The sequence below is a fragment of the Taurulus bubalis genome (assembly GCF_910589615.1).
Source record: "Taurulus bubalis genome assembly, chromosome: 2".
NCBI lineage: Eukaryota > Metazoa > Chordata > Actinopteri > Perciformes > Cottidae > Taurulus > Taurulus bubalis.
This window is the reverse complement of record NC_136590.1, coordinates 3,955,802-3,983,725: the sequence shown is the minus strand read 5'-3', so window position 1 is coordinate 3,983,725 and position 27,924 is coordinate 3,955,802. Positions and strand designations below refer to the sequence as shown.

At 41.6% G+C, this 27,924-nt stretch overlaps 1 protein-coding gene across 1 annotated transcript; it reads right to left on the bottom strand.

Moving 5' to 3' along the window:
* Positions 1-5,903: 5,903 nt before the first annotated feature.
* Positions 5,904-26,268, bottom strand: hs3st3l (heparan sulfate (glucosamine) 3-O-sulfotransferase 3-like; the record flags this gene model as incomplete). The annotated part of the gene is made up of 3 exons (XM_079214266.1): positions 5,904-6,292; positions 7,021-7,250; positions 25,805-26,268. 3 exons carry the CDS (start codon positions 26,266-26,268, stop codon positions 5,904-5,906), a joined length of 1,083 nt encoding a protein of 360 aa, XP_079070392.1.
* Positions 26,269-27,924: the final 1,656 nt, after the last annotated feature.

Sequence of the window (27,924 nt, the reverse complement as noted above, 5' to 3'; positions counted from 1 at the left end):
AAAAAATAGAACAACATATAGAACATATAAACAACATATATACAACATAAATAAACAACATAAATTAAACAACATAAATTAGGATTAGCAGCAGAGGACATGAGTCTAGATGTGGGAGTGGTGAGGTGAGGTGTGTGTTGTATATGTCCTGCAGGGAGGGGAGGGGGGCGGGGGGGGAGTGAGGCACCAATGATTCGTCCAGCTGCATTCACTATGCGCTGCAGGGTTTTTCTGCTGTAGTCTGTGCAGCTTCCGCTGTGTCGTCTGTGAACTTGATGTGATTGGTGCTATAGGTGGTTTTGCAGTCGTGTGTCAGCAAGATGAAGAGCAGTGGACTGAGCACACAGCCCTGGTAGGGCCCCTTTACTCAGAGTGATGCTGCTCGAGGTGTTGTTGCCGACGCGTACTGCTTGTGGCCTCTCACTGAGAAAGTCCAGCAGCCAGTTACACAGCGAGGTGTTGAGCCCCAGCTGGTCGAGTTTGTAGACGAGTTGTTGTGGGATGATGGTGTTGAACGCTGAACTAAAGTCTATGAACAGCATTCTCACATACAAGTCTTTTTTGTCCCGAGTGGTGATGGTCTTTACATGGGTCACATCATCCATACACTTATTGATGTAAGAAGTAACAATGTCTGTGTACTCCTGTGTGGTTGTTGTATGTGGCTGCCTGCTTAAACATTCCCCAGTCTGTTGTGTCAAAGCAGTACTATGATATAATCATATTAAACAAATGAAGAATGATTGAGAGTGAAAATTATCTTCAAGAAAGTTATGTTTATCATCAGATAGGCCTAATCATATATCTGGCATCCTATTAGATGTCCCAGAGAGACACATGCAGTGGACGAGGTGACTGAGGTGACTTATTTTAGTGTGACAGTGAAGAAACATTTCAAATCCCACTCTGTAAACCGTGGTGGGATCAGCGACTCTTGCGCATGCGCCATTCATTTTCAGTCTGGATTGCGGAGAGTCTCCTGTGTGACTCAGCGAGCAGCAAGCACCCGCTGTTCGCTCAGGACAATAACTGCAGAACAAAACTTGCTTTCACGTCCGTCTCCAAGACACCAGAAAGTCTCCAATAACACCAGAAAAAGTTGCTAGATTTGCCTGTGGGGGATGGGTTTTGCCAAGTGACGCCAAGTTGGCGACACTGCCAGCCCACCCCCACAGGCAAGCTCCCGCTTTTAGTTTTTTTGTATATGTACTAGAAGAGGTTATGCCATACTGATTGCTTTTGTATTTTCTGACCGGATGGTAACACAAATTCACTGTAGTCCACTGCCTTTAACAAATTGTCTTTACCTGTTTCTGTTGAAGTCTTCTGTATTTTGTTGTTCTTGGCTACACCGGTTGCCTCATCAGAATTCAAATGTCTCTTATATTTTCGCTGTGAAGCCATGATGAATTCAATTGAAAAAGACTGCCTAAAACATTAGTAACTTCAGTAGTATCTCTTGAATAGGTCGGTGTCAAGTCACTGACCAATCAAGTGCAGCATTTTTGTTGAACCAATCAGAGCGACCGACGTCACTCGTTCGTTCGTTGACTCCACCTTACCAACGCTGCACGCAGGTCTTCGACGCAGGTCTTCAACGCAGGAGGATATTATGCCTTTTCAATTCGCCATATTTTACTTGCCTAACAAAATATTAATAGTAAAAAGTACTGCTATTATCCTGGATAAAGCTGACGAATTATATTAAAAAAACGTCTAAAAAAAATATCGAAATGAGATTAAACAGATAAAATGCATAAAAGTAAATATAAGTTCACTTGATTTGAGTCATTCTATAGGATTCCATTTATGATATGAAGTAGTGGAAACAGCAGTTGTAGCAATTGGACGTCTTGTGCACTTTTCTAAAACTTTACTTGACACATTCTGTAATATTATCCAGTAATACACAAGAGATGAAATCTCCTTTTCTGCTGTGGTCATAGTGAATTCTTTAAGGGAGACTCCTCAGTGTTCCTCCAGGTTTCTGCTAAACCTCAGTTAAAAAGTATTTTATCTTTGTTCCTATCTTCACATTTTTTGGCAGGCAAAGCAAGCAAAAGTTAAAGAGGCTGCCACAAACCAGATGTTGCGGACCTGAAAACTTCCCTGTCTCAGAAGAGACTTCTTGAAATGAGTTCAGAGGATGAATCTCCACAGCATGTAAAACATACTCTTTTCTTGAGTAGTTGGCTAGGTTGTTGCATGTTACGTATTGTTACTTATTAAACTAGTTTGTCAATTGCTTAGGTATTTAAGTGTTCTGTAACCAGAATTCTCATCATATTTCCCTTACTTTTACTTTTTGACCTGGTAAATCCACCAAAAACGGCGGCTAGACATCTGCTGTTAGCTCCTGCATCCAGTCCCAAACCTGATGTGTTGTAGTTTACAAAATAGTGACTGTGACAGGTTTCTGCACCCAGTACATATTGAAGACAAGTGTTATTGACCCATTTGGCCAAAAAGAAGAGATAAAAAGATCCATCATGAAGGTATTGACAATAAGACAATAAAGAATCACTACACTACTTAAATTAAGCATTTTTTGTGAAATATCTAAATACAGTGGTTCTTAATTATGTGCATGGATCGGGCTCTGGCAAGAATTTGTTGTAACTATTTGTTGTCAGTGTTAATGTGTACAGGTAAATCTTATTATATGGTGTCATTCAATTTGGAAGGTTCTTGATGGAACCCATCAAGCGTTACTGTTTGTTGCTTATTTCTCTAAATAGAGATTTTACTTTTAGGTGTTAAATGACACAAATGTTGATAAAAACAACATTTGTGGTTACAAAATAACTATTTGTTAATAAGGTACTGTAAATGCTGTAAAAGTTTGAAGATCAATATACAATAAATACGTTGAGTACACTTTATTCTTTACTGCAGGGAACTGTTCTAATGAGAGACAGCCTGATTGCGGCTGACTGATGTCGCAAGACACAATTCGTTGTTGGCTGAAACTTCCCACTGTCCTCTCCATGGATGAAGAGGACCGAAAACAAACCCTTAAGGAGCTGCACAACTGGGAAGGCGAGCAAAGGATCTTCTCTTCAGTGGAGCTTTTAACTTTTGTTTTCGACTATGGACTAAAGGACTATGACAGTTTCAGCACTGAAATTGTTTGAACATTTTTTTTAACAGTGTGAGTGTTAGTAGCAGGTCATTGGTAGGTCATCTAGAAGTAATATATATATATATATATCCCTCCCGTTGTCTTGGGGTCAAAATGACCCATCAACACACATACATATACACTCGTACACGGGTCATTTTGACCCCAAGACGACAGGAGGGATATATATATATATATATATATATATGTATATATATATATACATATATATATACATATAATGTATTGTGACAAATTATATATACCTTCCAGGACCTTAAGCAAGTTGCGGCATCTCTCTCCCAAACAGAGGCAGCTGCCTCAAACAGTAGAATCTGCCTCAAAAACTAGTGGCACATGAGTGGCAACTCGTAGATGCCCCGGCACCTGAGACGTGCCACCGGAAGTGCTGCCTCTAACTAGTGGCAACTGCTCCGGCAGCTTGTAAGTGCCCCGGCAACTAAATCATAGTTTTTTCGGACCATTAAGTGACATTGGACATTTCCCATACACACCTGACAATCTGAAAATCACTGAGCTAGAGGAGGGTGTTGTTTTTGTAGCCCTCTGTGTAATATTTACGTGATGGGTTACCTTTTTCTTATGTAATCGCACAATTTGTACACATGGAAAATGTTTTACATGTTTTTTTTAAGCTACTTTAGGTGCAATTTTATTTATTTGTTTAGTTCAAAGTCAAATGTATTGTAGGCAACTTAAAGCTTGAGTAGGTAATATTGGAGATACTAGCAAGAGTATGCTAGATTAAAAAAGTTATCCAACCTAAAAACCCAGCCTAGTGTTGCTAACTCTCCTGTGAAAGTAGCTAGCAGCTCAAAAACTCCCTAAATCTCGTGAGAAGATCTGCAACAATGACTGCCCACCCAAAGGCTGTTGTGACCGTGACACACAAGAGAAATAGCAGACTAAGATCAGGTAGGTCGGCAGACAGGTACAGGTAGGTAGATAGATAGAAGGGTAGATAGACAGACAGGTAGGTAGGTAGGTAGGTAGACAGGTAGATCGATAGAAGGGTAGATAGACAGCCAGGTAGGTAGACAGGTCCAATCATCTCAAATGCATTACCTACCCGAGCTTTAAAGATTTATTATGGTTCAATTTAAATTCCAAAAATGTCAGCAATATATGCTGATGAACCGTTTAGTCTTTTTGTGAATGTCAGACTTATTTATAGTACCACTTTTTGTGGAGCGTTCTCTAGTTCCATTTTTGTGGGTAATTAATTAATTACTTATTTACAACCTATATTAATATGAAAAAAACATATGAAAAAAAACGAGGAGAGAACATAGTAAAACAGCAACAGCTTTTTACGGTGTGTTCTATGGACTCTCAAACTCCTTTTATTGTCCACAAGATGGTGACGTTGTTTTACGCAAGCAGAAGCAGAGTCTTTTTCCTGTAAACCCAGCAACTTTCTGTTTTTCTGATGAAAATAGCTCCTTATATTTGATCTGTAACTCAGTCATATGTGTACACTTATGCAGAACTGAAAACACCCGTATGTCTTTTGTTACAGATTATAATATTTTATTGTAATTTACCCCTTAATTAAAAAATAAAATTCCCCATGTAAACCGTACAACAGTATAACTCAAACAAGTCTATAAATTGCATCAGTAATATGACAGGGACATTTGCAAAGCAATTGCATTAATGTTATAATAACAGCATCTGATGGTGAGGAGAAGAAGGAATGTGGGAAAGATCAACACTAAAATCTATTAACAATAGTTTTATTTGTTATGCTTTCAAACTAGTGCAAATACATGCAAACTGAAAACAGATAACCCTGGAAGCAGGCCATCTCACGGTAACACAGTAAAGCCTGAAAGCTTCCTATATCACAATCAAAGACATGGTAGGTCGACCTCTCCTTGATTTGACTTGGTCTGGTTTTGGTTGTCCTCCAGTGGGCCCTTTACTTCACTCAAGGTACCGTTGGGTGCTTTTGCAACCTAAGCTGGGAACAGGCTGGGAAGCAAGTGATTCACACCAGTTCACCAATATCGATTTATGCACATTTATTATTTAAGAATACAAAACCACTCAGTCAAATCTCAGCTCATATAAATTCTCTCTCACTCTTTTACTGCTCGCCAAATAAAAGATTCATCCCCCTTTTTTTCCAATGCTTGGAGGACAATACTCAATATGTATGTGTTGATTGTCCTTAAATTCGTAACCAGTGAGAGCGAAGAACAAACAGGTAGGAAATAGAAAGTTGTGTTGAATCGGGAATGTGAAAATACATCTTTTCTGGGTTCATTGTTCTACTACAGCCTACTACAGCATCATGATTAAACTGCCAACCAGAGACACTAAATATATATATATATATATATATATATATATATATATATATATATATATATATATATATATATATATATATATATATGGTGTATTTCACCATCCAACTTTTTACAGCTGTAACCAAGTGTCTCATGACTGACTTTGCACATTTATTGAACAACCTGGCAGAGGAAGAAGTACATTACCGAACGAGAAAGATGCGAGGGGACACCCTTGTTTAATATGTTTTACTGAACATCTATGATGAATAAAATACTGTCTTTCAAACACTTGAACAAGATTATTGATTCATATATTGATAGGGGTAAATGTGTTGATGCTGGGTTTTAGTTTTTAAGTTTCTGAGATTTCCCACTGCTGGTCAGAAGCGATTGATTAACTCTTCTCTGAGATTTTCACACTTTATAATGCCAACAGAAGCTTCTGATTCCACACAATCAAAGCGTCACTGCCATCCAAAGTCCTGGCCCGCCATCTGATAGAAGCGCTGGTTATGCGGCCTGTAGAAATCCCTCAGTCTCTGCATCACCTCTGGGTCGATGGTGGCATGCGTTCTCCCTTTCGTCTTCCCAAGACAGTGGGGTTTACTGCTGCCCTCCGGCTTCTTCAGGCAGGGGAAGCCTTTTGTTTTGTTGAAATAGAAGTGCTTGTCTGTGACAATTCTCTGGAGACCCAGAAAGTCCTGGACTTTGCCCAGTTCTCCGGCTGGGTCGGAGATGAGCCTCTCCCCGTTGACCAGATGGATCTGACTCCTGGGGAACCAGGACAGCCAGCGCTCCAGGTGCTGGGCATACAGGCCAATCCACAGCGGGCTCCACAGAGAGTCAATCTGACCTAGAGACAAGAAAGAGATATACCAAGGTTCTTTATTCAAGTCTAGTATTACTGTAATCAGCATCGCGTTAAGTCCTCATCCAACTTTTACAATTAAGGTCACCCTTCAGCTACTGAGCTAGTGCAGGGATTTTCTAAGTCTGACACTGAGGGTCCCCTTAGGACAGAATATGAGAACCTTGTCAATGGGACATTCTACCGTGTACTGTATTACAGTAAACCATGACAGAGTTAGAGTTCCACACATCTTTTGTAAATGTTTGTAAAAAAAAATACTCTTCTGTGATTAAGGTTTTTTTTTGCTTTTTTTTTCCCTACATCATTTTTTTTGTCTTGAAGCACATCTACTCTTTCTCCCTCATTGACACATTCTGTAGCCGGCTTGAATATGATTATTTAACAGTACTCAAACTACAAAAAGAAACCTGAAATCCCTGACACATTACCTGAGCCTTGTTTGGGACATCATAATGATTTGTCTCATGCTACTTGCTATGCATCTGCACTTTATATTTACTTTGTGCTGATCCATATGTATGTTTTTTCTGTTTGTGCTTTCATTAAATTCTGCACTGTAGAAAAAACAAAGACTGAGAGGGAAAGAACATAGTGCTAAATCTCCAGGATCAGCCCAATGTCATGTATCAGCTGCCAGGAAGACCCCAAGTGTGTCTTTATTCATGTAGTGTGTCATACTGAGACCCTGCTCTGAAGTCCAGGATCTGTACCTGTTGTGCGGTTCTTGAAGGCCAGGCTCTCAAAGGGAGGGATATCGGGGGTCTTGGAGATGATCTGTGTGTAATCAGATATGGCTCTGGACACAGGGTCACGGACGACCACAATCAGCTTCACATCCTGTGACATGGCATGGATTCGTGCTGGCGTTTCCTGGGTAACAAAGTAGCGAGGTGTCTTCTCCATAACAATCTGACCGTCCAGGGCTTTGGGCATCATAGTTCTGAAAGTAAGGGAAAAATTTAGTTAAGATACAAAAATCTAGAGAAATTGAAACAAAATGAACCACAGAAGAAGATTTTGATTGATTTGAGAAAAAACAAATGTGTTTTCATGTGTGCACTACATGAAAACACTATACTACTATATGAAATGAAAAAAAAATCTAGATACACTGCAAAAAATTTAGATACACTGCACAAAAAAAATAAATGAAAAAAGAATTCGGAAGATGTTTTACTTTGAAAAATGACCGGATACATCAGTCCTGGTCTAAAATCAAGGCACAATATCCTGAGATCGCCAAAAAAGCTCTGAAAACCCTGCTTCCATTTCCAACATCCTGTGTTGTGAAGCAGGTTTTAAGTTACGCAGTAGACTGGACTAAAGGTTTAAGTTACGCAGTAGACTTAAAGGTTTAAGTTACGGAGTAGACCGGAGAAAGCTGAGAATAGAAAGCGATTGCCCATCTGATCTGGTAAGCGTATTACGTCACTTCCGGTTTCACCGTGTGTGTGTTAGTCGATAACGTACTTGTCTCAGCTCCAGCTAAACCAAGTTAATTGTGTGATATTCTCCAGTACAAGCACCTGCTCACCTGCTGTACATCTTTCACATCTAAACACTCAACTCTCTTCTTTTAGCGACTCAAGGCTTAAATCTAACTGTCCTATTTTCACTTTGTTTGTTCTGCTAATCGTTAGCTACCTTACTTAGCAGCTAGCGATGTCTTCCTCCTCTCCCTCTCCTGCTCTCTCTCTAAATACAGTAAGATTGTAATACACGTCGGCGGTAATGACTCCCAACTTCGCCAGTCGGAGGTCACTAAAATCAACGTGGAGTCGGTGTGTGCTTACGCCAAAACAATGGCGGACTCCGTAGTTTTCTCTGGCCCGCTCCCAAACACGGTGACTGATGAGATGTATAGCCGCATGTCAACTTTCCACCGTTGGTTGTCACGGTGGTGTGCAGCAAACAATGTGGGCTTCGTAGGTAACTGGCGGTCTTTCCGGGGAAACCCAGGTCTGATTAGGGGTGACGGCATCCATCCCACTTCGGATGGAGCGGATCTCCTTTCTGCAAATATGACCAAGTTTATTGGTCGACCTTGTACATGACAGACCAGGAAGCAGAAGCAGAGTTGTAGTCTGACACCCTTCTCTGCATTCCCTGCATTTTCTTTAGGGCAGCTGCCCACCTTTAACTCTATAGAGACTGTGTCTGTCCCACGGCCACTTAAATTAATTAAATTAAAAGTAACCAAAAGAGGAGTTATAGAAAATAACCTCATAAAGGTTAACACCACTATTGCAAAAGCGCAACATGATAGGAGAATTAAATGTGGACTCCTAAATATTAGATCTTTGTCTTCTAAAGCTGTATTAGTAAATGAATTAATATCAGATAATGATATTGATGTATTGTGTCTTACTGAAACCTGGCTGAGACATGAGGAACATGTCAGCCTAAATGAATCTACTCCTCCAAGTCATGTATTCTGTTTGCTGTGGTATACCGAGCACCAAAGCGGTATTCAGAGTTTTTGTCAAGTTTGGTCCTTAAGACTGATAAGGTTATTATTGTAGGGGATTTTAATATTCATATGGATGTCAGCAATGATAGCCTTAGTGTTGCATTTAGCTCATTGTTGGATTCGATTGGCTTCTGTCAGAAAGTACAGGAACCGACTCACTGCTTTAACCACACCCTCGACCTTGTTCTTACATATGGCATTGACGTGGAGCATTTAGTAGTGTTTCCTCAGAACCCTCTTTCATCAGACCATTGCCTTATAACTTTTGAGTTTATACTACCGGATTGTACAGCATTAGGCAAGAGTTTTTACACCAGATGTCTAACTGACAGTGCTGTTGCTAGATTTAAGGAAGCGATTCCTTCTGTATTTGATTCATTACCATGTCTCTATATAACAGAGGACTCCTGTGCTAACTTTACTCCCTCCCAGGTTGATCAGCTCGTCGATGGTGCTACTGGCTCATTGAGAGTGACACTGGACTCGATAGCCCCTCAGACCCGTATATTAAAGCAAGCATCACGGAAGCTTGAGGGCATATGGCGTTCCAACGGTCTGGAGGAGTCCCAGTTGGTTTGGCGGGATAGTCTGAGAACATATAAGAAGGCCCTCCGTAATGCCAGACGAGCCTACTACTCATCACTAATAGAGAAAAACAAGAGCAACCCTAGGTTTCTCTTTAGCACTGTGGCCAGGCTGGCTGAGAGTCATAGCTCGGTGGATCCATGTATTCCTATAGACCTCAGTAGTAATGACTTCATGAACTTCTTCGATGGTAAGATTCTGGCTATTAAAGGCAGGATCGGTGATCTCCTGCCCTTGGCCACTTCCGGTCCATCTTCAGGTGGGATGGCATTGGAGGAGGCTGTGGACCCTGCTGTGTGTCTGGATGGCTTTTCTCCCATCAACCTTGACCAATTGTCTTCAACGGTTTCTACTTCTAAATCTTCTACCTGTCTCCTGGACCCCATTCCGACGAGGCTGCTTAAAGAAGTGTTACCTTTAATTAGTGCCTCTCTACTAGATATTATCAATGGGTCTTTACTAATGGGTCATGTACCACAGTCTTTCAAAGTGGCTGTAATTAAACCTCTTCTTAAGAAGCCCACTCTCGATCCAGAGGTGTTGGCTAACTACAGACTAACCTTCCCTTCCTCTCTAAGATACTTGAGAAGGTAGTCGCAAACCAGTTGTGTGACTTTCTATATAACAAGAGTTTATTTGAGGACTTTCAGTCAGGATTTAGAAAGCATCATAGCAAAGAGACAGCACTGGTGGCAATTACTAATGATCTTCTAGTTCAGGGGTCAGCAACCTTTCCTATCCAAAGAGCCATTTTGCCCCTTTTTCCACCCAAAATATGTGTCTGGAGCCGCAAAAGCTATTCGATATCACAGTTTATAAAGTTGTATATATATAGTCATATTATAAATACAAAAACTATAGTTTGTTGTATTTATGAAATTATAGAACAAGAATAAAGACAATTATTGAACTTGTATTGCTATTTTACCTGTTTATATCTATCAAACTTCTTATGACAACTATGCGGACCTTGGATCCGGTCAATATTTGTGGCTAATGTGGTAGAGTGTTTGTCCTAGAACTACAAGGTAGTAGGTTTAATCCCCACTGGAGGTTTACATTTTAAAACGCATATATTTGACGCCTCACTGTCTCATGAGCTGACACAGAACTAGCAGCAGTAGTGGAGTTTGGAGACTTGATCCACTTCCTGAAAGTATATCTACTTTACTCAGTTTGCTGCAGCAGTTGAGAAATCGCTCTTCTCTGCTCATCTGCAACTTGATACTTTTCAGAAAGTACGGTGTGCTTGTTCTGGAAGAGTCTTTCAACAATAAATGTTTTGTTTGCTAATTTCTCGCCACATATCAAGCAGACAGGTCAGCCAGCATCGTTGGCAGTGAAAGCAAATGAATACCACGAATTAAACTCTCTTTTTTCTCCGTGACTTTTATTTATTTATTTTTATCCGTTGTATGTATATATATATATATATATATATATATATGTATATATTTTTTTTTTTATATATATATATGTATACAAGGTTGATATTTATTCAATATCCTTTATAATGGCTGGACTTTGGGAACATTTTAATGATGGTGTCATTTCTCAGCAGGTACAACATTTAAGTGGAACTTCATTGAAAGAAAATTCTAATGCAGAGCTTAACAATAATTATAGGCCTATTAAATTGGCATGGTGTCATTTTTCCTAAAGGTAGCCTATATAAACAATTTAATAACTTCATATTCTTCATATTTAAATATGTCTGAAAGTGTCATCCCACCTGTTTGGACTATTTCATCTAGCCACTCATGTTCGAATGTTAGGCAGACCTTTTTCTGGGGCACCTGCTCTGCCTTTCTTTTCGCCATGGTAGCATACAGGTAAAAGCCAGTGAATTAGAATATTTTGAAAAACTTGATTTATTTCAGTAATTGCATTCAAAAGGTGTAACTTGTACATTATATTTATTCATTGCACACAGACTGATGCATTCAAATGTTTATTTCATTTAATTTTGATGATTTGAAGTGGCAACAAATGAAAATCCAAAATTCCGTGTGTCACAAAATTAGAATATTACTTAAGGCTGATACAAAAAAGGGATTTTTAGAAATGTTGGCCAACTGAAAAGTATGAAAATGAAAAATATGAGCATGTACAATACTCAATACTTGGTTGGAGCTCCTTTTGCCTCAATTACTGCGTTAATGCGGCGTGGCATGGAGTCCATGAGTTTCTGGCACTGCTCAGGTGTTATGAGAGCCCAGGTTGCTCTGATAGTGGCCTTCAACTCTTCTGCGTTTTTGGGTCTGGCATTCTGCATCTTCCTTTTCACAATACCCCACAGATTTTCTATGGGGCTAAGGTCAGGGGAGTTGGCTGGCCAATTTAGAACAGAAATACCATGGTCCGTAAACCAGGCACGGGTAGATTTTGCGCTGTGTGCAGGCGCCAAGTCCTGTTGGAACTTGAAATCTCCATCTCCATAGAGCAGGTCAGCAGCAGGAAGCATGAAGTGCTCTAAAACTTGCTGGTATACGGCTGCGTTGACCCTGGATCTCAGGAAACAGAGTGGACCGACACCAGCAGATGACATGGCACCCCAAACCGTCACTGATGGTGGAAACTTTACACTAGACTTCAGGCAACGTGGATCCTGTGCCTCCCAGAGTCTGGAGGAGGACAGGAGAGGCACAGGATCCACGTTTTGTATCAGCCTTAAGTAATATTCTAATTTTGTGACACACGGAATTTTGGATTTTCATTTGTTGCCACTTCAAATCATCAAAATTAAATGAAATAAACATTTGAATGCATCAGTCTGTGTGCAATGAATAAATATAATGTACAAGTTACACCTTTTGAATGCAATTACTGAAATAAATCAAGTTTTTCAAAATATTCTAATTCACTGGCTTTTACCTGTATAACTGCTGGAGCAGGGCCCATCAAGAGTAGCCTAAACAGCGCCGGCCCTAGCTCATGTGGCGCTCTGGGCAAGCTTCACTCCTGGCGCCCGGAGGAGGACAGCGGGGGTGGGGGGTGCTAACGGAGGCAGAACGCTAGCAGAGGTACAGAGATATGATATGATATGAACTTTATTCGTCAGCTGGTGCTGAAATTTGTCTTGCTCAAGAGAGCACATGTCGAGAAATGGGACGCTGATTGACCAAGAAGACTCGACATGTCACATCAAAGATCTTATTATTGTGGAGATGCCTCACTCCTATCTCAGAAACACTGGCGCAAAAAAGATTTTTAACCCCTGAAAAAAAATTGGTTGTGCGGTCTGAAAAATCTATTGCGCGGCCACTTCGACTGGCCTGCGCGGCCGCGCACGCACGCACGCACGCAGCTTAGAGGGAACACTGATGTCAGAAACCAATTATCTGATGATATCTTGATGGCATCGCTCTGGCATCCACCACCACCACCGTAAGGAAAGAAGTTATTTTTGATCAGGACCTATCCTTTGGCTCCCACATAAAACACATCTCAAGGACTGCCTTTTCTCACCTACGTAACATTTAAAAAATCAGGCACATCTTGTCTCAAAGCGGTGCTCTGGTAAGTCTTCTTGGGTCTCTTCAGTTGATCCAGAATGCTGCAGCTCGTGTACTAAGGAGGACGCGGAAGAGAGATCACATTTCTCCTGTTATTAGCTGCTCTCCACTGGCTTCCTGTAAGATCAAGAATCACATTTTAAATCCTTACCTACAAAGCCTTAACTGGTGATGCACTATCATATCTTAAGGAGCTTATAGTGTCATATTACCCCACTAGAGAGCTGCACTGACTGAATGCGGGGTTCCTAGAGTCTTAAAAAGTAGGATGGGGGCCAGAGCCTTCAGTTATCAAGCTCCTCTTCTGTGGAACCAGCTTCCACTTTCAGTCCGGGGTGCAGGCACAGTCACCTCATTTAAGAGTAGACTTTCCTCTTTGATAGCACTTATAGTTAGGGCTGGCTCAGGTTTCCAGCCCCTAGGTATGCTGATATAGGCCTAGACTGCTGGGGGACATTTTAGGATACACTGAGCTCCTCTCTCCTCTTCTCTCTCTCTCCTTCTGGATAAATGATTGTCTCTTCAATGCACATTACTAAGTCTACTTTTTTCCGGGAGCCTCTGTGCTTCATCGCCTCAAGTTTCCATGGATCGTGGCTGTCTGGAACTGGTCCTGCCTGCTGTGATGGATTGTGGCTGTGTCTGGAGTCGGTCCTGCCCCCTGCCATGGATCATGGCTGTGTCTGGAGCCGGTCCTGCCTCCTGCCATGGATCGTGGCTGTGTCTGGAGCCGGTCCTGCCCCCTGCCATCGCGATCCTGCTGATGCCCATCCTCTCTACCTCCTTCTGCTGACATGGATCGTGGTTATCTGGATTGTGGTCCATGCCTACTACTCATTATATGATTTGATGTGAGGTACCGGGACAGGGATGTCGTATGTGTACAGATTGTAAAGCCCTCTGAGGCAAATTTGTATTTGTGATTTTGGGCTATACAACATCTACATCCTTGGAGCAACCTCCCTGTACTGTTTTGTTTCTAATTCATTTTATTTATGTATGATTTCACTGGTTTGAAACAAAAAGAAACAAAATATACTCTTTCCAAATAATTACTTTTATAATAATTTACAACAATTGGCTAACATAATTAAAATTAAAGCTGCGAGCAGGTGTCAACGGGTCCTCGCTGGATCCCGGCACATTTGGGGTAGCCAGCGGGTCGCTGACTGGCCTCGGAAGGAAACCGGCCAAACCCATGCATGGTCTCAACAAGAGCAGGGACCAGCAATTAATGGTTACAGTTTAATCCTGGCAGCGCAGTAGAGCTACTTAGGTTTCAGCGTCACTGGCATCCTTCCTGGTTCCAAATTACACGGGCGAAAGGCATGCTGGGAAAGACTGTCTCAGCGTTGGGCGGCGAACAGCTGTTTGTGTGGCGTGTCTTCCGGTCTGTCTCTTCCTGTTTTGTTTTGGGCGCGAGCGTTACCTAGCATGCAATTGGGCGCTGTCATTTTTATTTAAATCCGATGCTGTTTGGCTGATTTCCTTTGGCCAGTAGGTGGCGCTACGACAATGTGAACATATACTGTGCATCATGTTTCTGTACGTGAAGAGTAGACCAGGTGATTTAAATTGCATGTAAATGGGACGCAGTTTGGTAGATTTAGTTTGGCCAGTAGGTGGCGCTAGTAGGTTACTATGAATATATAAGTATCTTATATTTAAGCAATAAGGTACCATGTGATTTACTGTTCAGGCTGGTTGAAAGCAGGGTGGAGGATGACACACACACACACACACACACACACACACACACACACACACACACACACACACACACACACACATCATGTTTCTCTATGTAAAAATTAGACCAGGTCATTTAAATTGCCTGTAAATGGGATGCAGTTTAGCTGATTTCCTTTGTCCAGTGGGTGGCGCTATGACAATCTGAACATTGGTCATGTCCTCAGGCATGGACCAGTATCATGCATGAGGAGTATTGGGGTAATAGCATCATGTATGGAGGAGTTACAGCAGTTTTCTCTCATATAGCGGTTATCTCAAAGTAGGCACGTCTTTGGGTCCCCGTCACGTCAAGGCCGTTGAGTGAAAACGTTGCGAGCGCACAAGCCATACTCCTGAGGGTCTTGATATCACTTTAGAACAGAATTTAAGTCGATTGTATGAAATGTGTAGGAGGAGTAGTATTTGGCGTAAATGCAAATATATGCTAAAATTAGCATAAATGGGCCAAAAATGGCAAATTGGCCGAAGTACTGTAGCGCCCCCTATTGCTCAAATCGGACGCATGATTTATTGCAAGTTAGGGGATGCGATGTGCACATATACCCCAAGTTTGGAGTCGTTTGTCCAAATAGTTTTAATGTTTTGAGTGTTTAAAAACAAGACACGGCCCTAAGAGGTTGATTGGTCGATATCTCCTCAACGCAATGAGATATCAAAGAAATCTCCATTTCCAATGCAGTATTGATGATCCAGTGCCATTGATGATAACTACCAAGTTTGGTATGAAAAGGACCAAGCGTTTAGGAATAAACTACAATAATGTGTTTTTCCCAAAATCCAAGATGGCGGAAAATATTCATAGGCGGACTTTATGGGTCTGAGAGGCTTTTTTGTAGAGCAGGTGGAGACGGACATTTGTGAATTTTTTCAAGTCAAAAAAAAATTCTGGGCAAGGGGCGTCGCCGGTCCAACTTGTAGGGGGCGCTGGAGTCATTTTTTTGAACTTTTTTTCGCGGCTTTGATACATCCCTATTTTCACCAGGCCTGACAAGTGTTCCAAATTTGGTGAGTTTTTGAATATGACAAGTCCCCCAAAAAGCAGTCCAAAGTGGAAAAATAAGGATCAGAATAATGAAAAAAAATAATCCTTTGTATTTCAATAGGGTCCTCTCGGGACTGACAGTCAGTCGCTCGGACCCTAATAATGAAAAATAATCCTTTGTATTTCAATAGGGTCCTCTCGGGACTGACTCTGTCAGTCGCTCGGACCCTAATAACCCTTTGTATTTCAATAGGGTCCTACTCGGACTGACTACGTCAGTCGCTCGGACCCTAATAAATCATCATTTTTATTCTATAATAATAATTTAACTATGACATCTGATGGCAGTCCGAGACGAACAAGACAACATGCTCAGCTGACAGAATGAAACCCAAGAAATTAAGGAGATATTTAGAAAAAGGACACCGCAGTCACATCAATAAAAAAAAAGTGGTTTGATCAAATGGCAGCTTCTTGCTTGCCACTGTCCTGACACCTGCCACAAACTTGCCACAGACTTGCTACTGTCCTGACACCTGACTGACGCTTGCCACACGCTTGCCACTGCGGGGCCGTGCTGGGCATTTGAGAATAATGCTACGCACATCCGCAATGCTACATACTTTGTTTGTCTTTGTCTGCAGAGGCTCAAGCAACGGCACCATGCGCGAGTATAAACAAATCTTAAGAGATCTTCTCCTTGCTAATGCACCAGTGACTCCTACTGGTTGGCTGGGGTGCCTGCACAGTGGGGCGTGCAATGGGGACGGTTGGGGTTATGAAACTCGCAAGCATTAGAGCCCATCACTGGCAGGTGAATAGAACCGTTTGGCGACACTATGGGTTGAAGAGGAAATTCCCCTAAAAAAAAAGATGGCCCAATTAATTGGAAGTTAAAAAGCCCTGATTTAGCCACTGTCCATTTACTACTGAACTACTACGAGAATGTGTTGGTGTAAGTGTAAGAGGATGGACTGAGAATTGTAATGCAGCACCGGGTCTCAGCTGGTACCAAGAGTGCCAGGTGGAGACTGGGGGGAGCCAGCACCCTTTAGAGCCCCATCAGTAGTATGCTGTGTCATGTGTGTGTGTGTGTGTGTGTGTGTGTGTGTGTGTGTGTGTGCGTGTGCGTGTGTTAACAAATGTGAAGCAATTGCAATGTTCATCACAGCAGGAAAAATGAATCAAACGATTGGGGGACATGAGGGTGTGCTAGATCAAAGATGAAAAATCTGGTCTGTTAATCTCTGATGTCTGATCTGAGTAAGAAATAATAGCCAATCGTAGAGCAGAGCATTTAAGAGCATGTGTCCAATGTCCACAACCGACTGCTCGTTTGTGTGTCAGATATGAGATTGAAGTGTGTATTTGTGTGTTCTTATGCATGCATGATTGTGTTACTGTGTGTGTGATATTGGTGGACCGCTCATCCATTTCCTCTGTATGGGCGACCATTAAGGGGTCATTCTATTGTAGCTGTGCCCTGTCCACTTCCAGGAGACATCTATCATAGAGGGGCCCCAGACATCCCCACCCCTTCCCCCTCAAACCCCAGGGGAGGGCCTTAATGAGGGCCAGATCGCCCCACCCGTCTGGGCCTTATGGTGATCTCTTCCAGAACAGTACAGGGAGAGGACAGACCACACCTGAACCCTAGTTTCACTCAAAACAAACAAAACTCAGCCACAACCGATCTGTTCTCATAGTTCTCATTGACACTTCAACATGATATTTGGTAGTGCAAAAACATTTGATTCCCCTCCTACAGTTTACCAGATCAGGAAATCTGCCTGTCCGTGTTTGCTATGGATTCCCGCTCCTTTGAATCCTGCTGAACATAAAGTGTCATTCTTCGGTGATTTGCATGGCAATTATGTCCACCAATGTATGAATATGAATTTAAAAGCTTCCCTTAACGAGTTCAATACGAATTGCAAATTAATCAGTGCCATCAAAACAGCAAATACTGAAACATAGTTGTGGCCCCTCCTTATCTAAGGTGCTAAGAGGCAGTTACTATTTGATCACATCCACAAACATCCAACATACGTGTAATGCTCTGGGACTTCTATGGCAGCCTGGGGAAATCCTGTATCTGCAATCAGATCAAAAGGCCCATAAAATTATAAAACTCAATGAAAATTGGTTTTAAATGGAAGAGACAGGGTTGGGCCATGGTGACACAGGCATTACAAATTAAACCCCTCGTCCCCAAAACAAATCATCAACAAAAAAAAACACAGAAACCTGAACAGCAAAGATAATGACTGCCACTTGTATCCAATTACATTTACTTTGTACTTACATTCTGAACCACTAGATGTCACACTTGAGCACTAGCATCTCAGCCCAAAGCAAATGATCACAAAGTTTAAATTTAAATGTTTTCTAATTTATTTAAGTTCATAATTAAAAAAGTTATAGCTATTTTATAATTGTATTGTTTTTCACAAATACACTACATGTATTATAATTATGTTTCTCTATTAGCTTATTTTCTCATTTTGCCCAGCTCCTGTGTTGCTCTGTTGTCTGCCTTCAGAAGCCTTCAGCCTGCTGTGGCACAGCGCCGCTGCTTGTTACGGGTCTTTTCATCCAATCACATGACACCTCTGTTTCTTATGCAATCGAGAGCTGGTTAAACTATATGGAGAGGCTTGCTAGCATTATGAAACGTGTGTTTGTCCACAAGACCCGCGTGACCACTAACGTGCGCTGTGATTGGTCACAAGAAACTCCTCGGGTACCGCCAAAATCTCATCAACACCATGAATGAATACGGCCAGTTGAGCTATATCTCTAGTAATGTCAGTCCTCTAATCCATTCTGACTGTTAGTTCAATGTATAGCATGCCTGCCTCTCAATCAGAGGATTAGTGGTTTGAACCTGAACCTGCTAGTTTTTCTTCTTTTTGTGTGTGTGACTTTTCTTTGATTTTAAAAGTAGGTGGCGGTAATGCACCTTTTGTTGGATAAATCCGCATTTAAAAAGAAGAAGAAGAAGCTATCTTTACTGAGAAACGGATTCGCTTGTGGCTGATTTATTATGTGGTGAGTGGACTGCATGAGACACGCAGCAGCACATTTAGAGGAGACAACGAGGAGGACGCGCGGCGCCGGTGTGCCGGTTAGACAGCAGGCGCACGTCCAAAACCACGGCCCGCCACTGCATTTTTCAGACGTGACCGTCAAATAGTTGACTGATAAAAGCATTGTTAACATGTCTAATGATTCACAAAGACGGCCAATTCTTTTTCTGTTTCTTTATAATGCATTTAATCAGTGGCGGTGCGTCAATTGAAGGCGCTAAGGCACCGCCCCTCTTAAAATTTTGCGATTAAAAAAAAAAAAGAAGAAAAAATATATATAATATATACTGTCAAAAAACATTATATACCAAATAATTTAAATAAGAAATATACCGTGTTGACGCGCTAAATGTGTGTGGGAGACCGTAAGCCCCTGTCAACAACCACTTAAGTTAAATGTGACCAAATATAATATATCGCCGTTCATCATCACTGAGAAAAGCTCCTCCCCCCTGTCGGGGCGCCGGCCAAATGTGAGTCTATGGCAGCGAGCAAACATTTCACTGTCGTTACGGCAAGGACAGCTTCTCATTGGCGGATGAAACACAAATCTTCAAATCTTCTAGCCAATGACATCGTTTCTTATTTCAACGTGATTGGACTATTCGTCGAATCAGAGACCTTTATCATTCCCTCACATCCATATAGCTCCCACATATCTACGCAAGCAACACTAGCAGAGACTTTAATTATGTTATTATGGCGACTGAAACCTCTGTGGTATCTCTACGCGAAAGACCTTTCAACCGACGATCAGATGTTAATAAGAAGAGGCTGAAAGAGTTGGGACCCGAATGTCCGGATTTAAAAATTCAGCAGCAAAGCACTGACCGCGGGAGGACGTACACCTGGAGCCTCTCCTCAAGCCTATATACTAACCAAAGCAGTGGCTCTGAGCAGCACAGGCGTGGTGTGTGTGTGTGTGTGTGTGTGTGTGTGTGTGTGTGTGTGTGTGTGTGTGTGTGTGTGTGTGTGTGTGTGTGAGATAGCTCCAAGCTAGAGCATCAAGGTGGCTCCTGGCCTTTTGTCTATGTTGATGAGCCATCAAGACACACAAAACATAGTTTTTTGTCAACTCTGATTGTTGGCTTTTGTCTGTAGTATGAAGCCTGTTTGTAGTCGATATTTCCCCACAACTTATCTGTCTGTCTCTCTCTATATATTTATCTGTTGGTTTGTGACACCATACTTGGACACACCAGGGAACACTTTGACTTCAAAGACCACCTCATCAGTGCCACCTTACTGCAGGGCCCCCAGTTTAAGTAGTGGGGCCTACTCTGTCAAACACCCAATGTAAAATGTGATGTCTCTCTTTCTGAATCTATTCTGCTCTAAACCTCTTTCTGAATCTATTCTGCTCTAAACCTCTTTCATGTGAGGGTGTGGACACCTCTTTTATTCTGTAAACCTCTGAAACCCAACCCAATGTTTCTTAAACCATTCTGCTCTGAACCTCTCATGCCCAAAGTTACAGTTTGTTGATAGTTGTTATTGGACAGTGTTGAGCACTGTGTTTTCTTGAAATAAAGCTTTGTTTTTTAGACTATTCTACTCAAAACCTCTTTTCTTCTCATTGTGGAGTGTTATTTAAACCGCGCCTCTAATTAAATTCCTCCTCTGTATTAAGGAGGTTGTTATATGGCATTTTGCCGGTTATACTCGTTGTTTTCTTGCTTCTTCACGGTATATTTTGTTTGTAAGCCCTCTGCCGTTTTCGTGCATGGCCCGTCGTGCCTCCACAGATGGTGCGTGCACTACAAACACAGACAAAAGTGTTAGCGCTGAATGCAATGTTCGTTGCAGTATCCTCACAAACCTTAATTGTATCTAACTGTAAACTCTTACCTCATATTGAGTATTCTTGGACATACTTGTTGCCTTTATTCAATCGCTGTAAAGAAAGGAGTCAAATATTTGTAACAACAAATGTATTATAATCAGGTGTGCTATTTGTTGAAGTAGCACGGTTAAATTGTGGCTCTTTTTGGAGGTTATGTAACCACTGTTCCTACATGAGTCAACAAAAACTGACCACACAGAAAGTCGGACTTGAAGAGTTTTGCCATGTTGAGAATATTACGCGGCACTCAACCAAACATGTAAGTAATCCGCAGTAATTTCTGTGCCGCTCAAAAGCTACTTGCAGCAAGCAGCAACTTTTAAGGTGGAATGTTTCTTTTCTTTTACTCAATGCATGAGTCACATTGTGAATCAATCGACTCACCTTAAAAGGCAATATGACAACTTTGAACATTCCATTTTTTTATTGCAGGCCAGGTTTCAGGATGAAATGACTGTGAAATGATTAATGTGGGTATTTGTATGAGCCTCAATGATGCAGCTAGCTAATATATCTTGCTCCTGTGTTTCAAACTAAATATTAGCTGCAGACGTGCTGCAACAAACGGATTAATGCTTAGAATAATTAACATGTATTTATTATGAACACTCGCCAGCCAAAATCGGCAAAGAAAATAACATTTAACGTGGTTAAAGTAGCCTAAGTCAATCTGCATAAATGAATGTTGGAGATTCTTACATTATTTGCTGTCCACAGCTGCTTCATACTGTATGAAATCGATGAGAGTGCAGAGCACAGAGAGCAGTGCCGTTACAGCTTCACTTTCACCCTATTGATTTATCTTGCAACGTTGGATGTTTACTGTTAGTTAGGGACTTGGATAAAAAAAGATGATGATCTGGTTCACTCCGACAGCACTTATGATCAGAATGAAACAAAGGTTGAATTTGCTTCAGCCGACAACATATTTACTCTAATGTAGATTTTTAGAATCTACTGCTTTAAAACACATTGGTCTCTTCTTTCTCAAATCTTGAGACATAGTAATAGTGAAAAATAATTAATAATTTTCTCAGTTGGAGACCAACGGTTTAACAGTGAGAGACTCATGCGGAACAGAGACGCTCTGATAACAACACACACAGAGGGAGAGGGACTTGCTCAGGACACATTACTCCACTACATAGTATGTATATACAACATTATATATCTTTATCTCTGCTATATTCATGTTAAAAAATATCTTCCAAATAACCCTTAAGTATAAATCTGAAGTTCTTTACTTTAATTGAGTATTTACATTTTATGCAACTTCATACTTCTACTCCACTACATCTTAAAGGGAAATGTTTTCTTTTTTGCTATCTGACAGCTTTAGCTACTTTGCATCCCATTCCTTCCAGTGAAAACCACGTATCTCCAGGATAGTACATACTCTTATTCAAGTATAAGGACTTTGACTTGAAAGTGAGTATTTCCAGTGTGGAAGCCATCAGCTAAAAATGAGAAGCTGCTTTTGTTTACTTCTTTGTAAAGATCTTACACAGAAGAAAAAACATAAAAAATGATATATTAATTTACTTGTATCATGTTGAATAATAAACTTTGTTGAAAGATTGTCCACCACCAAACACAAATAAAGCTCTTGACTGCTTTGCTTGATAAGTGTGTGTGTGTGTTGTTTTTAAAGTGACTTCTTGGAAATAAACTGGAGCATTGGCAAAGTAACCTATCGGGTTAAAGCTGTACTATCAATAATTTATTGATGAATCTCACTGTACCTCAAGAACAAAATACAACCTGCCCCACTGTCGAGGGCAGAACGCTCTCCAGACTGTGATAGAACCTGAATAAGTCAGCCTTTACACACAAACACACAAGCCCCGCTCTGATGACGGTCCCCTGGGTGGATGTGTGTGGTAACAGTGACTTCACTCTTTAACCTCCAGGTCCACCCATGCCGTATCTCATCACCCTCTTTTTTGTCTACCCTGTTTTTCACTATGCAACAGTCATGCCCTCTTTCAGCAGGAAACCATCATGAGTGAGTGCTGAGCAATTTTAATGGATTCCTCCAGAGCTGCAGAGAGAGAAAAAGCTGTGTGTAACATGACCCTTGTGTGCCTATGCAGAGGGATTACGCCAATGTAGAATAAAGCTTCCTGTTAAATGTAACAGAAGCCGAGCTGACCGACGCTAACCGCTTTAATGCTGGAGTCAACCCAAGGTCAGAGCGGGGAGATAGAGCTATCGATCCCAGACAACCCAGTGAGGAGGAAACTTCCAGTCCATCTCAGGGCTCATTGTAGTGTTGTTCCAGATCCAATCTCCACTCCAAACACCATTAGTGGATCTTTGTCAGGGGCTCTCGTGTTTTACCCTGAGAGAGACGAGGAGTGATTCTGAGAATGATACGCTATAACTCATGTCATGATAGGGTTTGAGAGAACAAAAGCATCTACACACATGTAATGTTGACCAGGAACGCTGATTGATATCAAAGCATATTTCTGTTTTTGTACAACCTGTGTCTTACTCTTTCATATTTTTGGCCATAATTCATATTCAGGCATATTGTCATTGATTTACAAGTTTGTTGGCAGCACAGTCCTTTATCATTGCAATTAAAATGGGATCAATGTATTAGTAGTCTAGTTTGAAAGTTCTGATAATGAGAAATACTCTTATAAAAAGTTGAAGCAAGTTAACCTTCCTCATGAGTATCTATGCTATCATAATTTATAGTAACCACAAGGATTAGGATTCCGTCAATATGTTAGTTTCCAAATTCTTTATTACAGAATGTAATGTGTGGGTCTGTCATGAAGCAAAATATGTCCACCAACTGTCTGGAATTTGACATAATGAAGAGGCCACAGTTCATTACCAGTGTAGTAAAAAAGAAAATAAACGTTCTAATAAACTCCAACTGAAATATATCCTGTGTGTGTGTGTGTGTGTGTGTGTGTGTGTGTGTGTGTGTGTGTGTGTGTGTGTGTGTGTGTGCGCGCGCATGCGTCAGAGTGCGGATCAGGCTGCACATTTCTGTCAGAACCCAACCTGAAGCCAGGAGTAAACCCGACAGGCGTTCTGAGTTTGTGTTACTGGGGTGTAGGGCTGATGGCCCGAATCCTCTATCCCAACTATTTTCTTCTTTGGTTATGAACTTTTGTGCAAAGTGAACAGATTTTCTGATACATTTTACTTAGTATGTGCTTGTTATTATCATCATTATTTAACTCTGTTACGTTCTGTACACATGACATCTATTGCTTCTGTCCATCTGGGGAGAGGGATCCTCCTCTGTTGCTCTCCTGAAGGTTTCTTCCCTTTTTCCCTGTGAAAGGTTTTTTCCTGATCAGATGTGAGGTCCTGGGACAGAGATGTTGTGTGTGATTGTAAACAGATTGTAAAGCCCTCTGAGGATAATTTGTCATTTGTGATTCCCGGGCTAAACCAAATAAACTGAATTTAATTGAATTTAGACGATGTAATTGGATAACGATGTCTCGATTATGAAACATGGATAACGATATCTCAATATATGAGTTAATCTCAATTCCATTGAAAGACTATGCATTATCATATTGAATTATTGCCCAGCCCTTTACCATTTGTAGAGTCAAAGAGCTGTTGGAATGTATTGGGTTATTCAGAGCGCCACACTCTCAGAGCGGCAGAGCGGCGGCGACTCTCTCTAAGAGATGAATGTATGCTGTACACCTCGCACAAACGCAATTCACTGTAATGGGAGGACTGACTTTTGCACCGCAACACCTGATTTGCTGTGATGCAGCCTCAGTCAGTGCCCCACTTGGGTCACCCAGGTCAAAAAAGTCTGAACACGCCACTGTTCAGCTAGCAGGTTGGTCAAGAGTCTCCCATCAGAATGACTTTTTGGTTGACCTTTGACCTTTTACTCTGAAGATGTTTGCATACAGTTTTCCTGTTCAATGAGAGATCATTATAATTTGGGGTGTGGGGACTTTTATTTTACTCTCTGTATAAAGGGGTTTAATAATCCGCTTAAACTGGTGTCTCCTTAACAAGCTGTCTACCTGCTTGTGTTTTTTGCTTCATCGGACTTCATTGTAGCGACAACTACGTTTACATATTAAGCTAATTCTGCAACATATTTTTAGTTATTTCTGTTTGAGCAAGCAACACAAAGACGTCTTTCCTTTGACAGTTGGGGTTCTCTGGGTGTGTGCTGTTTGTCATGAGGTGGTATGAACACATCATTAACTCGCAGCGTAAAATGACCTGGAGTCAGAGGTCAATTGACAGAGCTTGACAGTGATGTCAAGTGGCTCGACATGCAGCGAGTCCCATCTGGCCCAAGGGAAAGACGTGACAATGTGGTGTCACATTCACAGCACCTGGTGTCACACACACAGCAGACATGCTGCACATCTGTTTACACCCCACAGCTTTGACATGGTGGTGTGTTTGTCCGTCTGTGTGCATGGTCATATCAACTTAAAAAGACCATCCACAGAGAATAAAGCAAATCGCACTATTGAGCCCCTGTAAACTGGTTTACAACACACGTCCATAAAAATAAAAACAGAAAGTTCATGCACTTATAGTACGCACAATTAGAAAAAGCAAAATGAAACTCAGATGTCTGATATATCTTCCCAAATTATCCTTGAGTAGTTTGAGCGACTTGAATCTGACGCCTTGTATCTCATGAGTGCGTCACATGTGTTCTGAGTACTTCCAAGTATCACCAGCTAAGAACAAAGCCACATGACAGCAGTAACATCTGGCTCAGACTCCAGAGCAGAGTTGATTACTTTGTTGCTCTGTGAGAACTCATCCTGCAAGCCCCTCCCCCTTTTCTCTCTCTCTCTCCCTACTGTACACACACACACACACACACACACACACACACACACACACACACACACACACACACACACACGACACAGCAAGCAATGCAGGCTCACATGCCCAGATTGGCATGGCCAGATGGCAGCATCTCTTTGACTGTCACCTCCATGTGGAATAGCTGTGGGTATGTTTGGGTATGCAGACAACACAAAGACATTCACTCATGCATTCATTCATTCATCCACATGCACAAACGCTCAGGAAGCAGGACTCAAATGAAAGTCCACCAATTAAATGACAAGGAGAGACACTCGCTGAGATTTGCAGACTTTGCTTTAAATGCAGTTTATAACGTTTATGAAACGAAAGATAAGATGAAGAGCAATACAATGTGGACATGTTGTTGTGATGTAGATGCGATTACTTTGTTGAGATGGATTCCGTGCGTAATGTGTGCGTACCTGTACCAGTCTAGCCCCCGTGCGTAATGCCGGTCGAAAAAGTGCGGCTCCGATCCCAGGGCGCGGATGTCCGGGTGGAGCCGCAGAAACTCCAGTAGAGCCCGGGTGCCTCCCTTTTTAACCCCTATGATCAGAGCCTGCGGTAACCTCCGAGCGGCTGTCCATTCTTTCCCTGAGCTGTTCGCCTCCAGCCCGGGGTGACCGCTGAACGCCACTTCGCCAGTTGTGGTGGTGACCTCCTTGCCAACGCTGGTTCCGTTTCTCTCGTACGGCCATCCTGACCCTGACACGAGGAACTCGCGTGTGGGTGCCTTGATCTCAGAGTTTTCTGTCAGCTCCGACTCACAGCATCCGGTGAGGAGATAAACCAAGGAGAAGCAGAGGATGCTCAGAGAGGACGCGATGGTGAGCCGATGGAAGAGCCGCCGCAGGTCCGCGCTCGGATGCTGGTGGAAAGCTGCCATCCCTCAGAGATCCATGTGAGATACGTTGCCATTCTACCACAAGTTCAGCTTGCATCCCTTCATACTTTAACGCCGTTAGCACAATGATCACTACTGTCTCTATCCGCGCGCTCTGCTGCCCTCCTCCTCCTTCATGTTGCGCGTCTGGAGGTAATTGAGCCTCCAAACCAGTCAGCCTCAGTAAATCACAACTAGTTTTTGCGTGACATCCAACTTTATAAAGCTCTGATAACTGCGCTGGTGATGCCGTCTCTCCACTTCACCGGTTTACTCTGCTTCTCTCCCACGGCTCATCTCATGGTGATTGACGTCCTAGGGGAGATCTCTCTCGCTCTCTCTCTCTCTCTCTCTCTCTATCTCTCTCTCTCTCAATATCTCTCTCTCTCTATCTCTCTCTCTATCTCTCTCTCTAGTCCCATACCTCCTAAGTGTCATAATTCTGATCTAATATGATTTATTTATTAAGATCGCCTCACACATTGTGTTATATTCACAGAGACACTTAAGCTCCTATGCTTTGATTCGTGGACCCCGGAATGGATCTGGGTCATTGGTGCCATTTTGAACCGTATTTACATCACTCTGAGCTGACACTCTGCACTCTAAGACCAATCTCATAATTAGCTTAGCCGTCTGACAGTATTAGACTGTACAGTGCAGCTGATCCTGACCCAAAGGACAGTTTGTGTGAACCCATATCATGCTGAAATGTCTCAAAATCTGAGAATCATATCAGCAATGTAAGATACAGTCCCTTTCAGATTTCCACAAAACATGTTATTTTTAAATGATCTCGTACTAAAACAACTGAAAGAAACAATCTGCTGTGTAACTGTGTTTGATCCAAGAAGAGGTTTGTACTTCATAAGTGGATGCTTTATCACTTCAATTGGCAGAGGCGTGTATTGTGTTTCCTGTTAGGGAGCTCAGCAATGTTGGCTTTTATTATTGAAGAGTACCGAACTAAGGTACAGATAATAGCTCATAGGAGACTCATTAGTCCCCCCTTTCAACCACACGTGCATGAGCACACACATATACTAGCACACACACATTCACTCACACACACAAATAAGCACCTACCTCATGTTCTATTTGGCTTACCCCTTGTCATTATCCCATAGCAGATGTGACCCTTGCAATAAAACCACTGCATTGTCCTGCAATAGACTAAAGAGATCTGCCATCCATTTCAACAACAAGATAGAATGTTGTATTTGACTGTCAAGCTTGTTATCAAGGCAGAAAACCGACAATAACCAGATATGAAAGGATATAGCCTGTAAATAGGTGTAGGTTCAAAATGCAGCATTGTTCTGGTGAATGTGATAGGCCATTTCATGGTCAGTCAGTCAGTTTGTCAATAATAAAAAAATAAGTAAACAAATGAATAAATTATTATATTTAATTTAATTAATAAACAGGAAATGAAACATTACATGAATGACTCAAAACCCCTTAAGGTCTGCAAACTGTATCTCAGGGGAAAAAAGTATTCAGATACTCCCAAAAAATCATTGTTCCACGAATTGGTAGAAATGTTGAAAGAAAATTTGCTAGCAATATTAAATCAAAACTAAACATGAGTACACAGTTTTTCTGATTGTCAATGTGATACATCTAACATTCCATTTGATATTTTGTAACCGCTTTCAA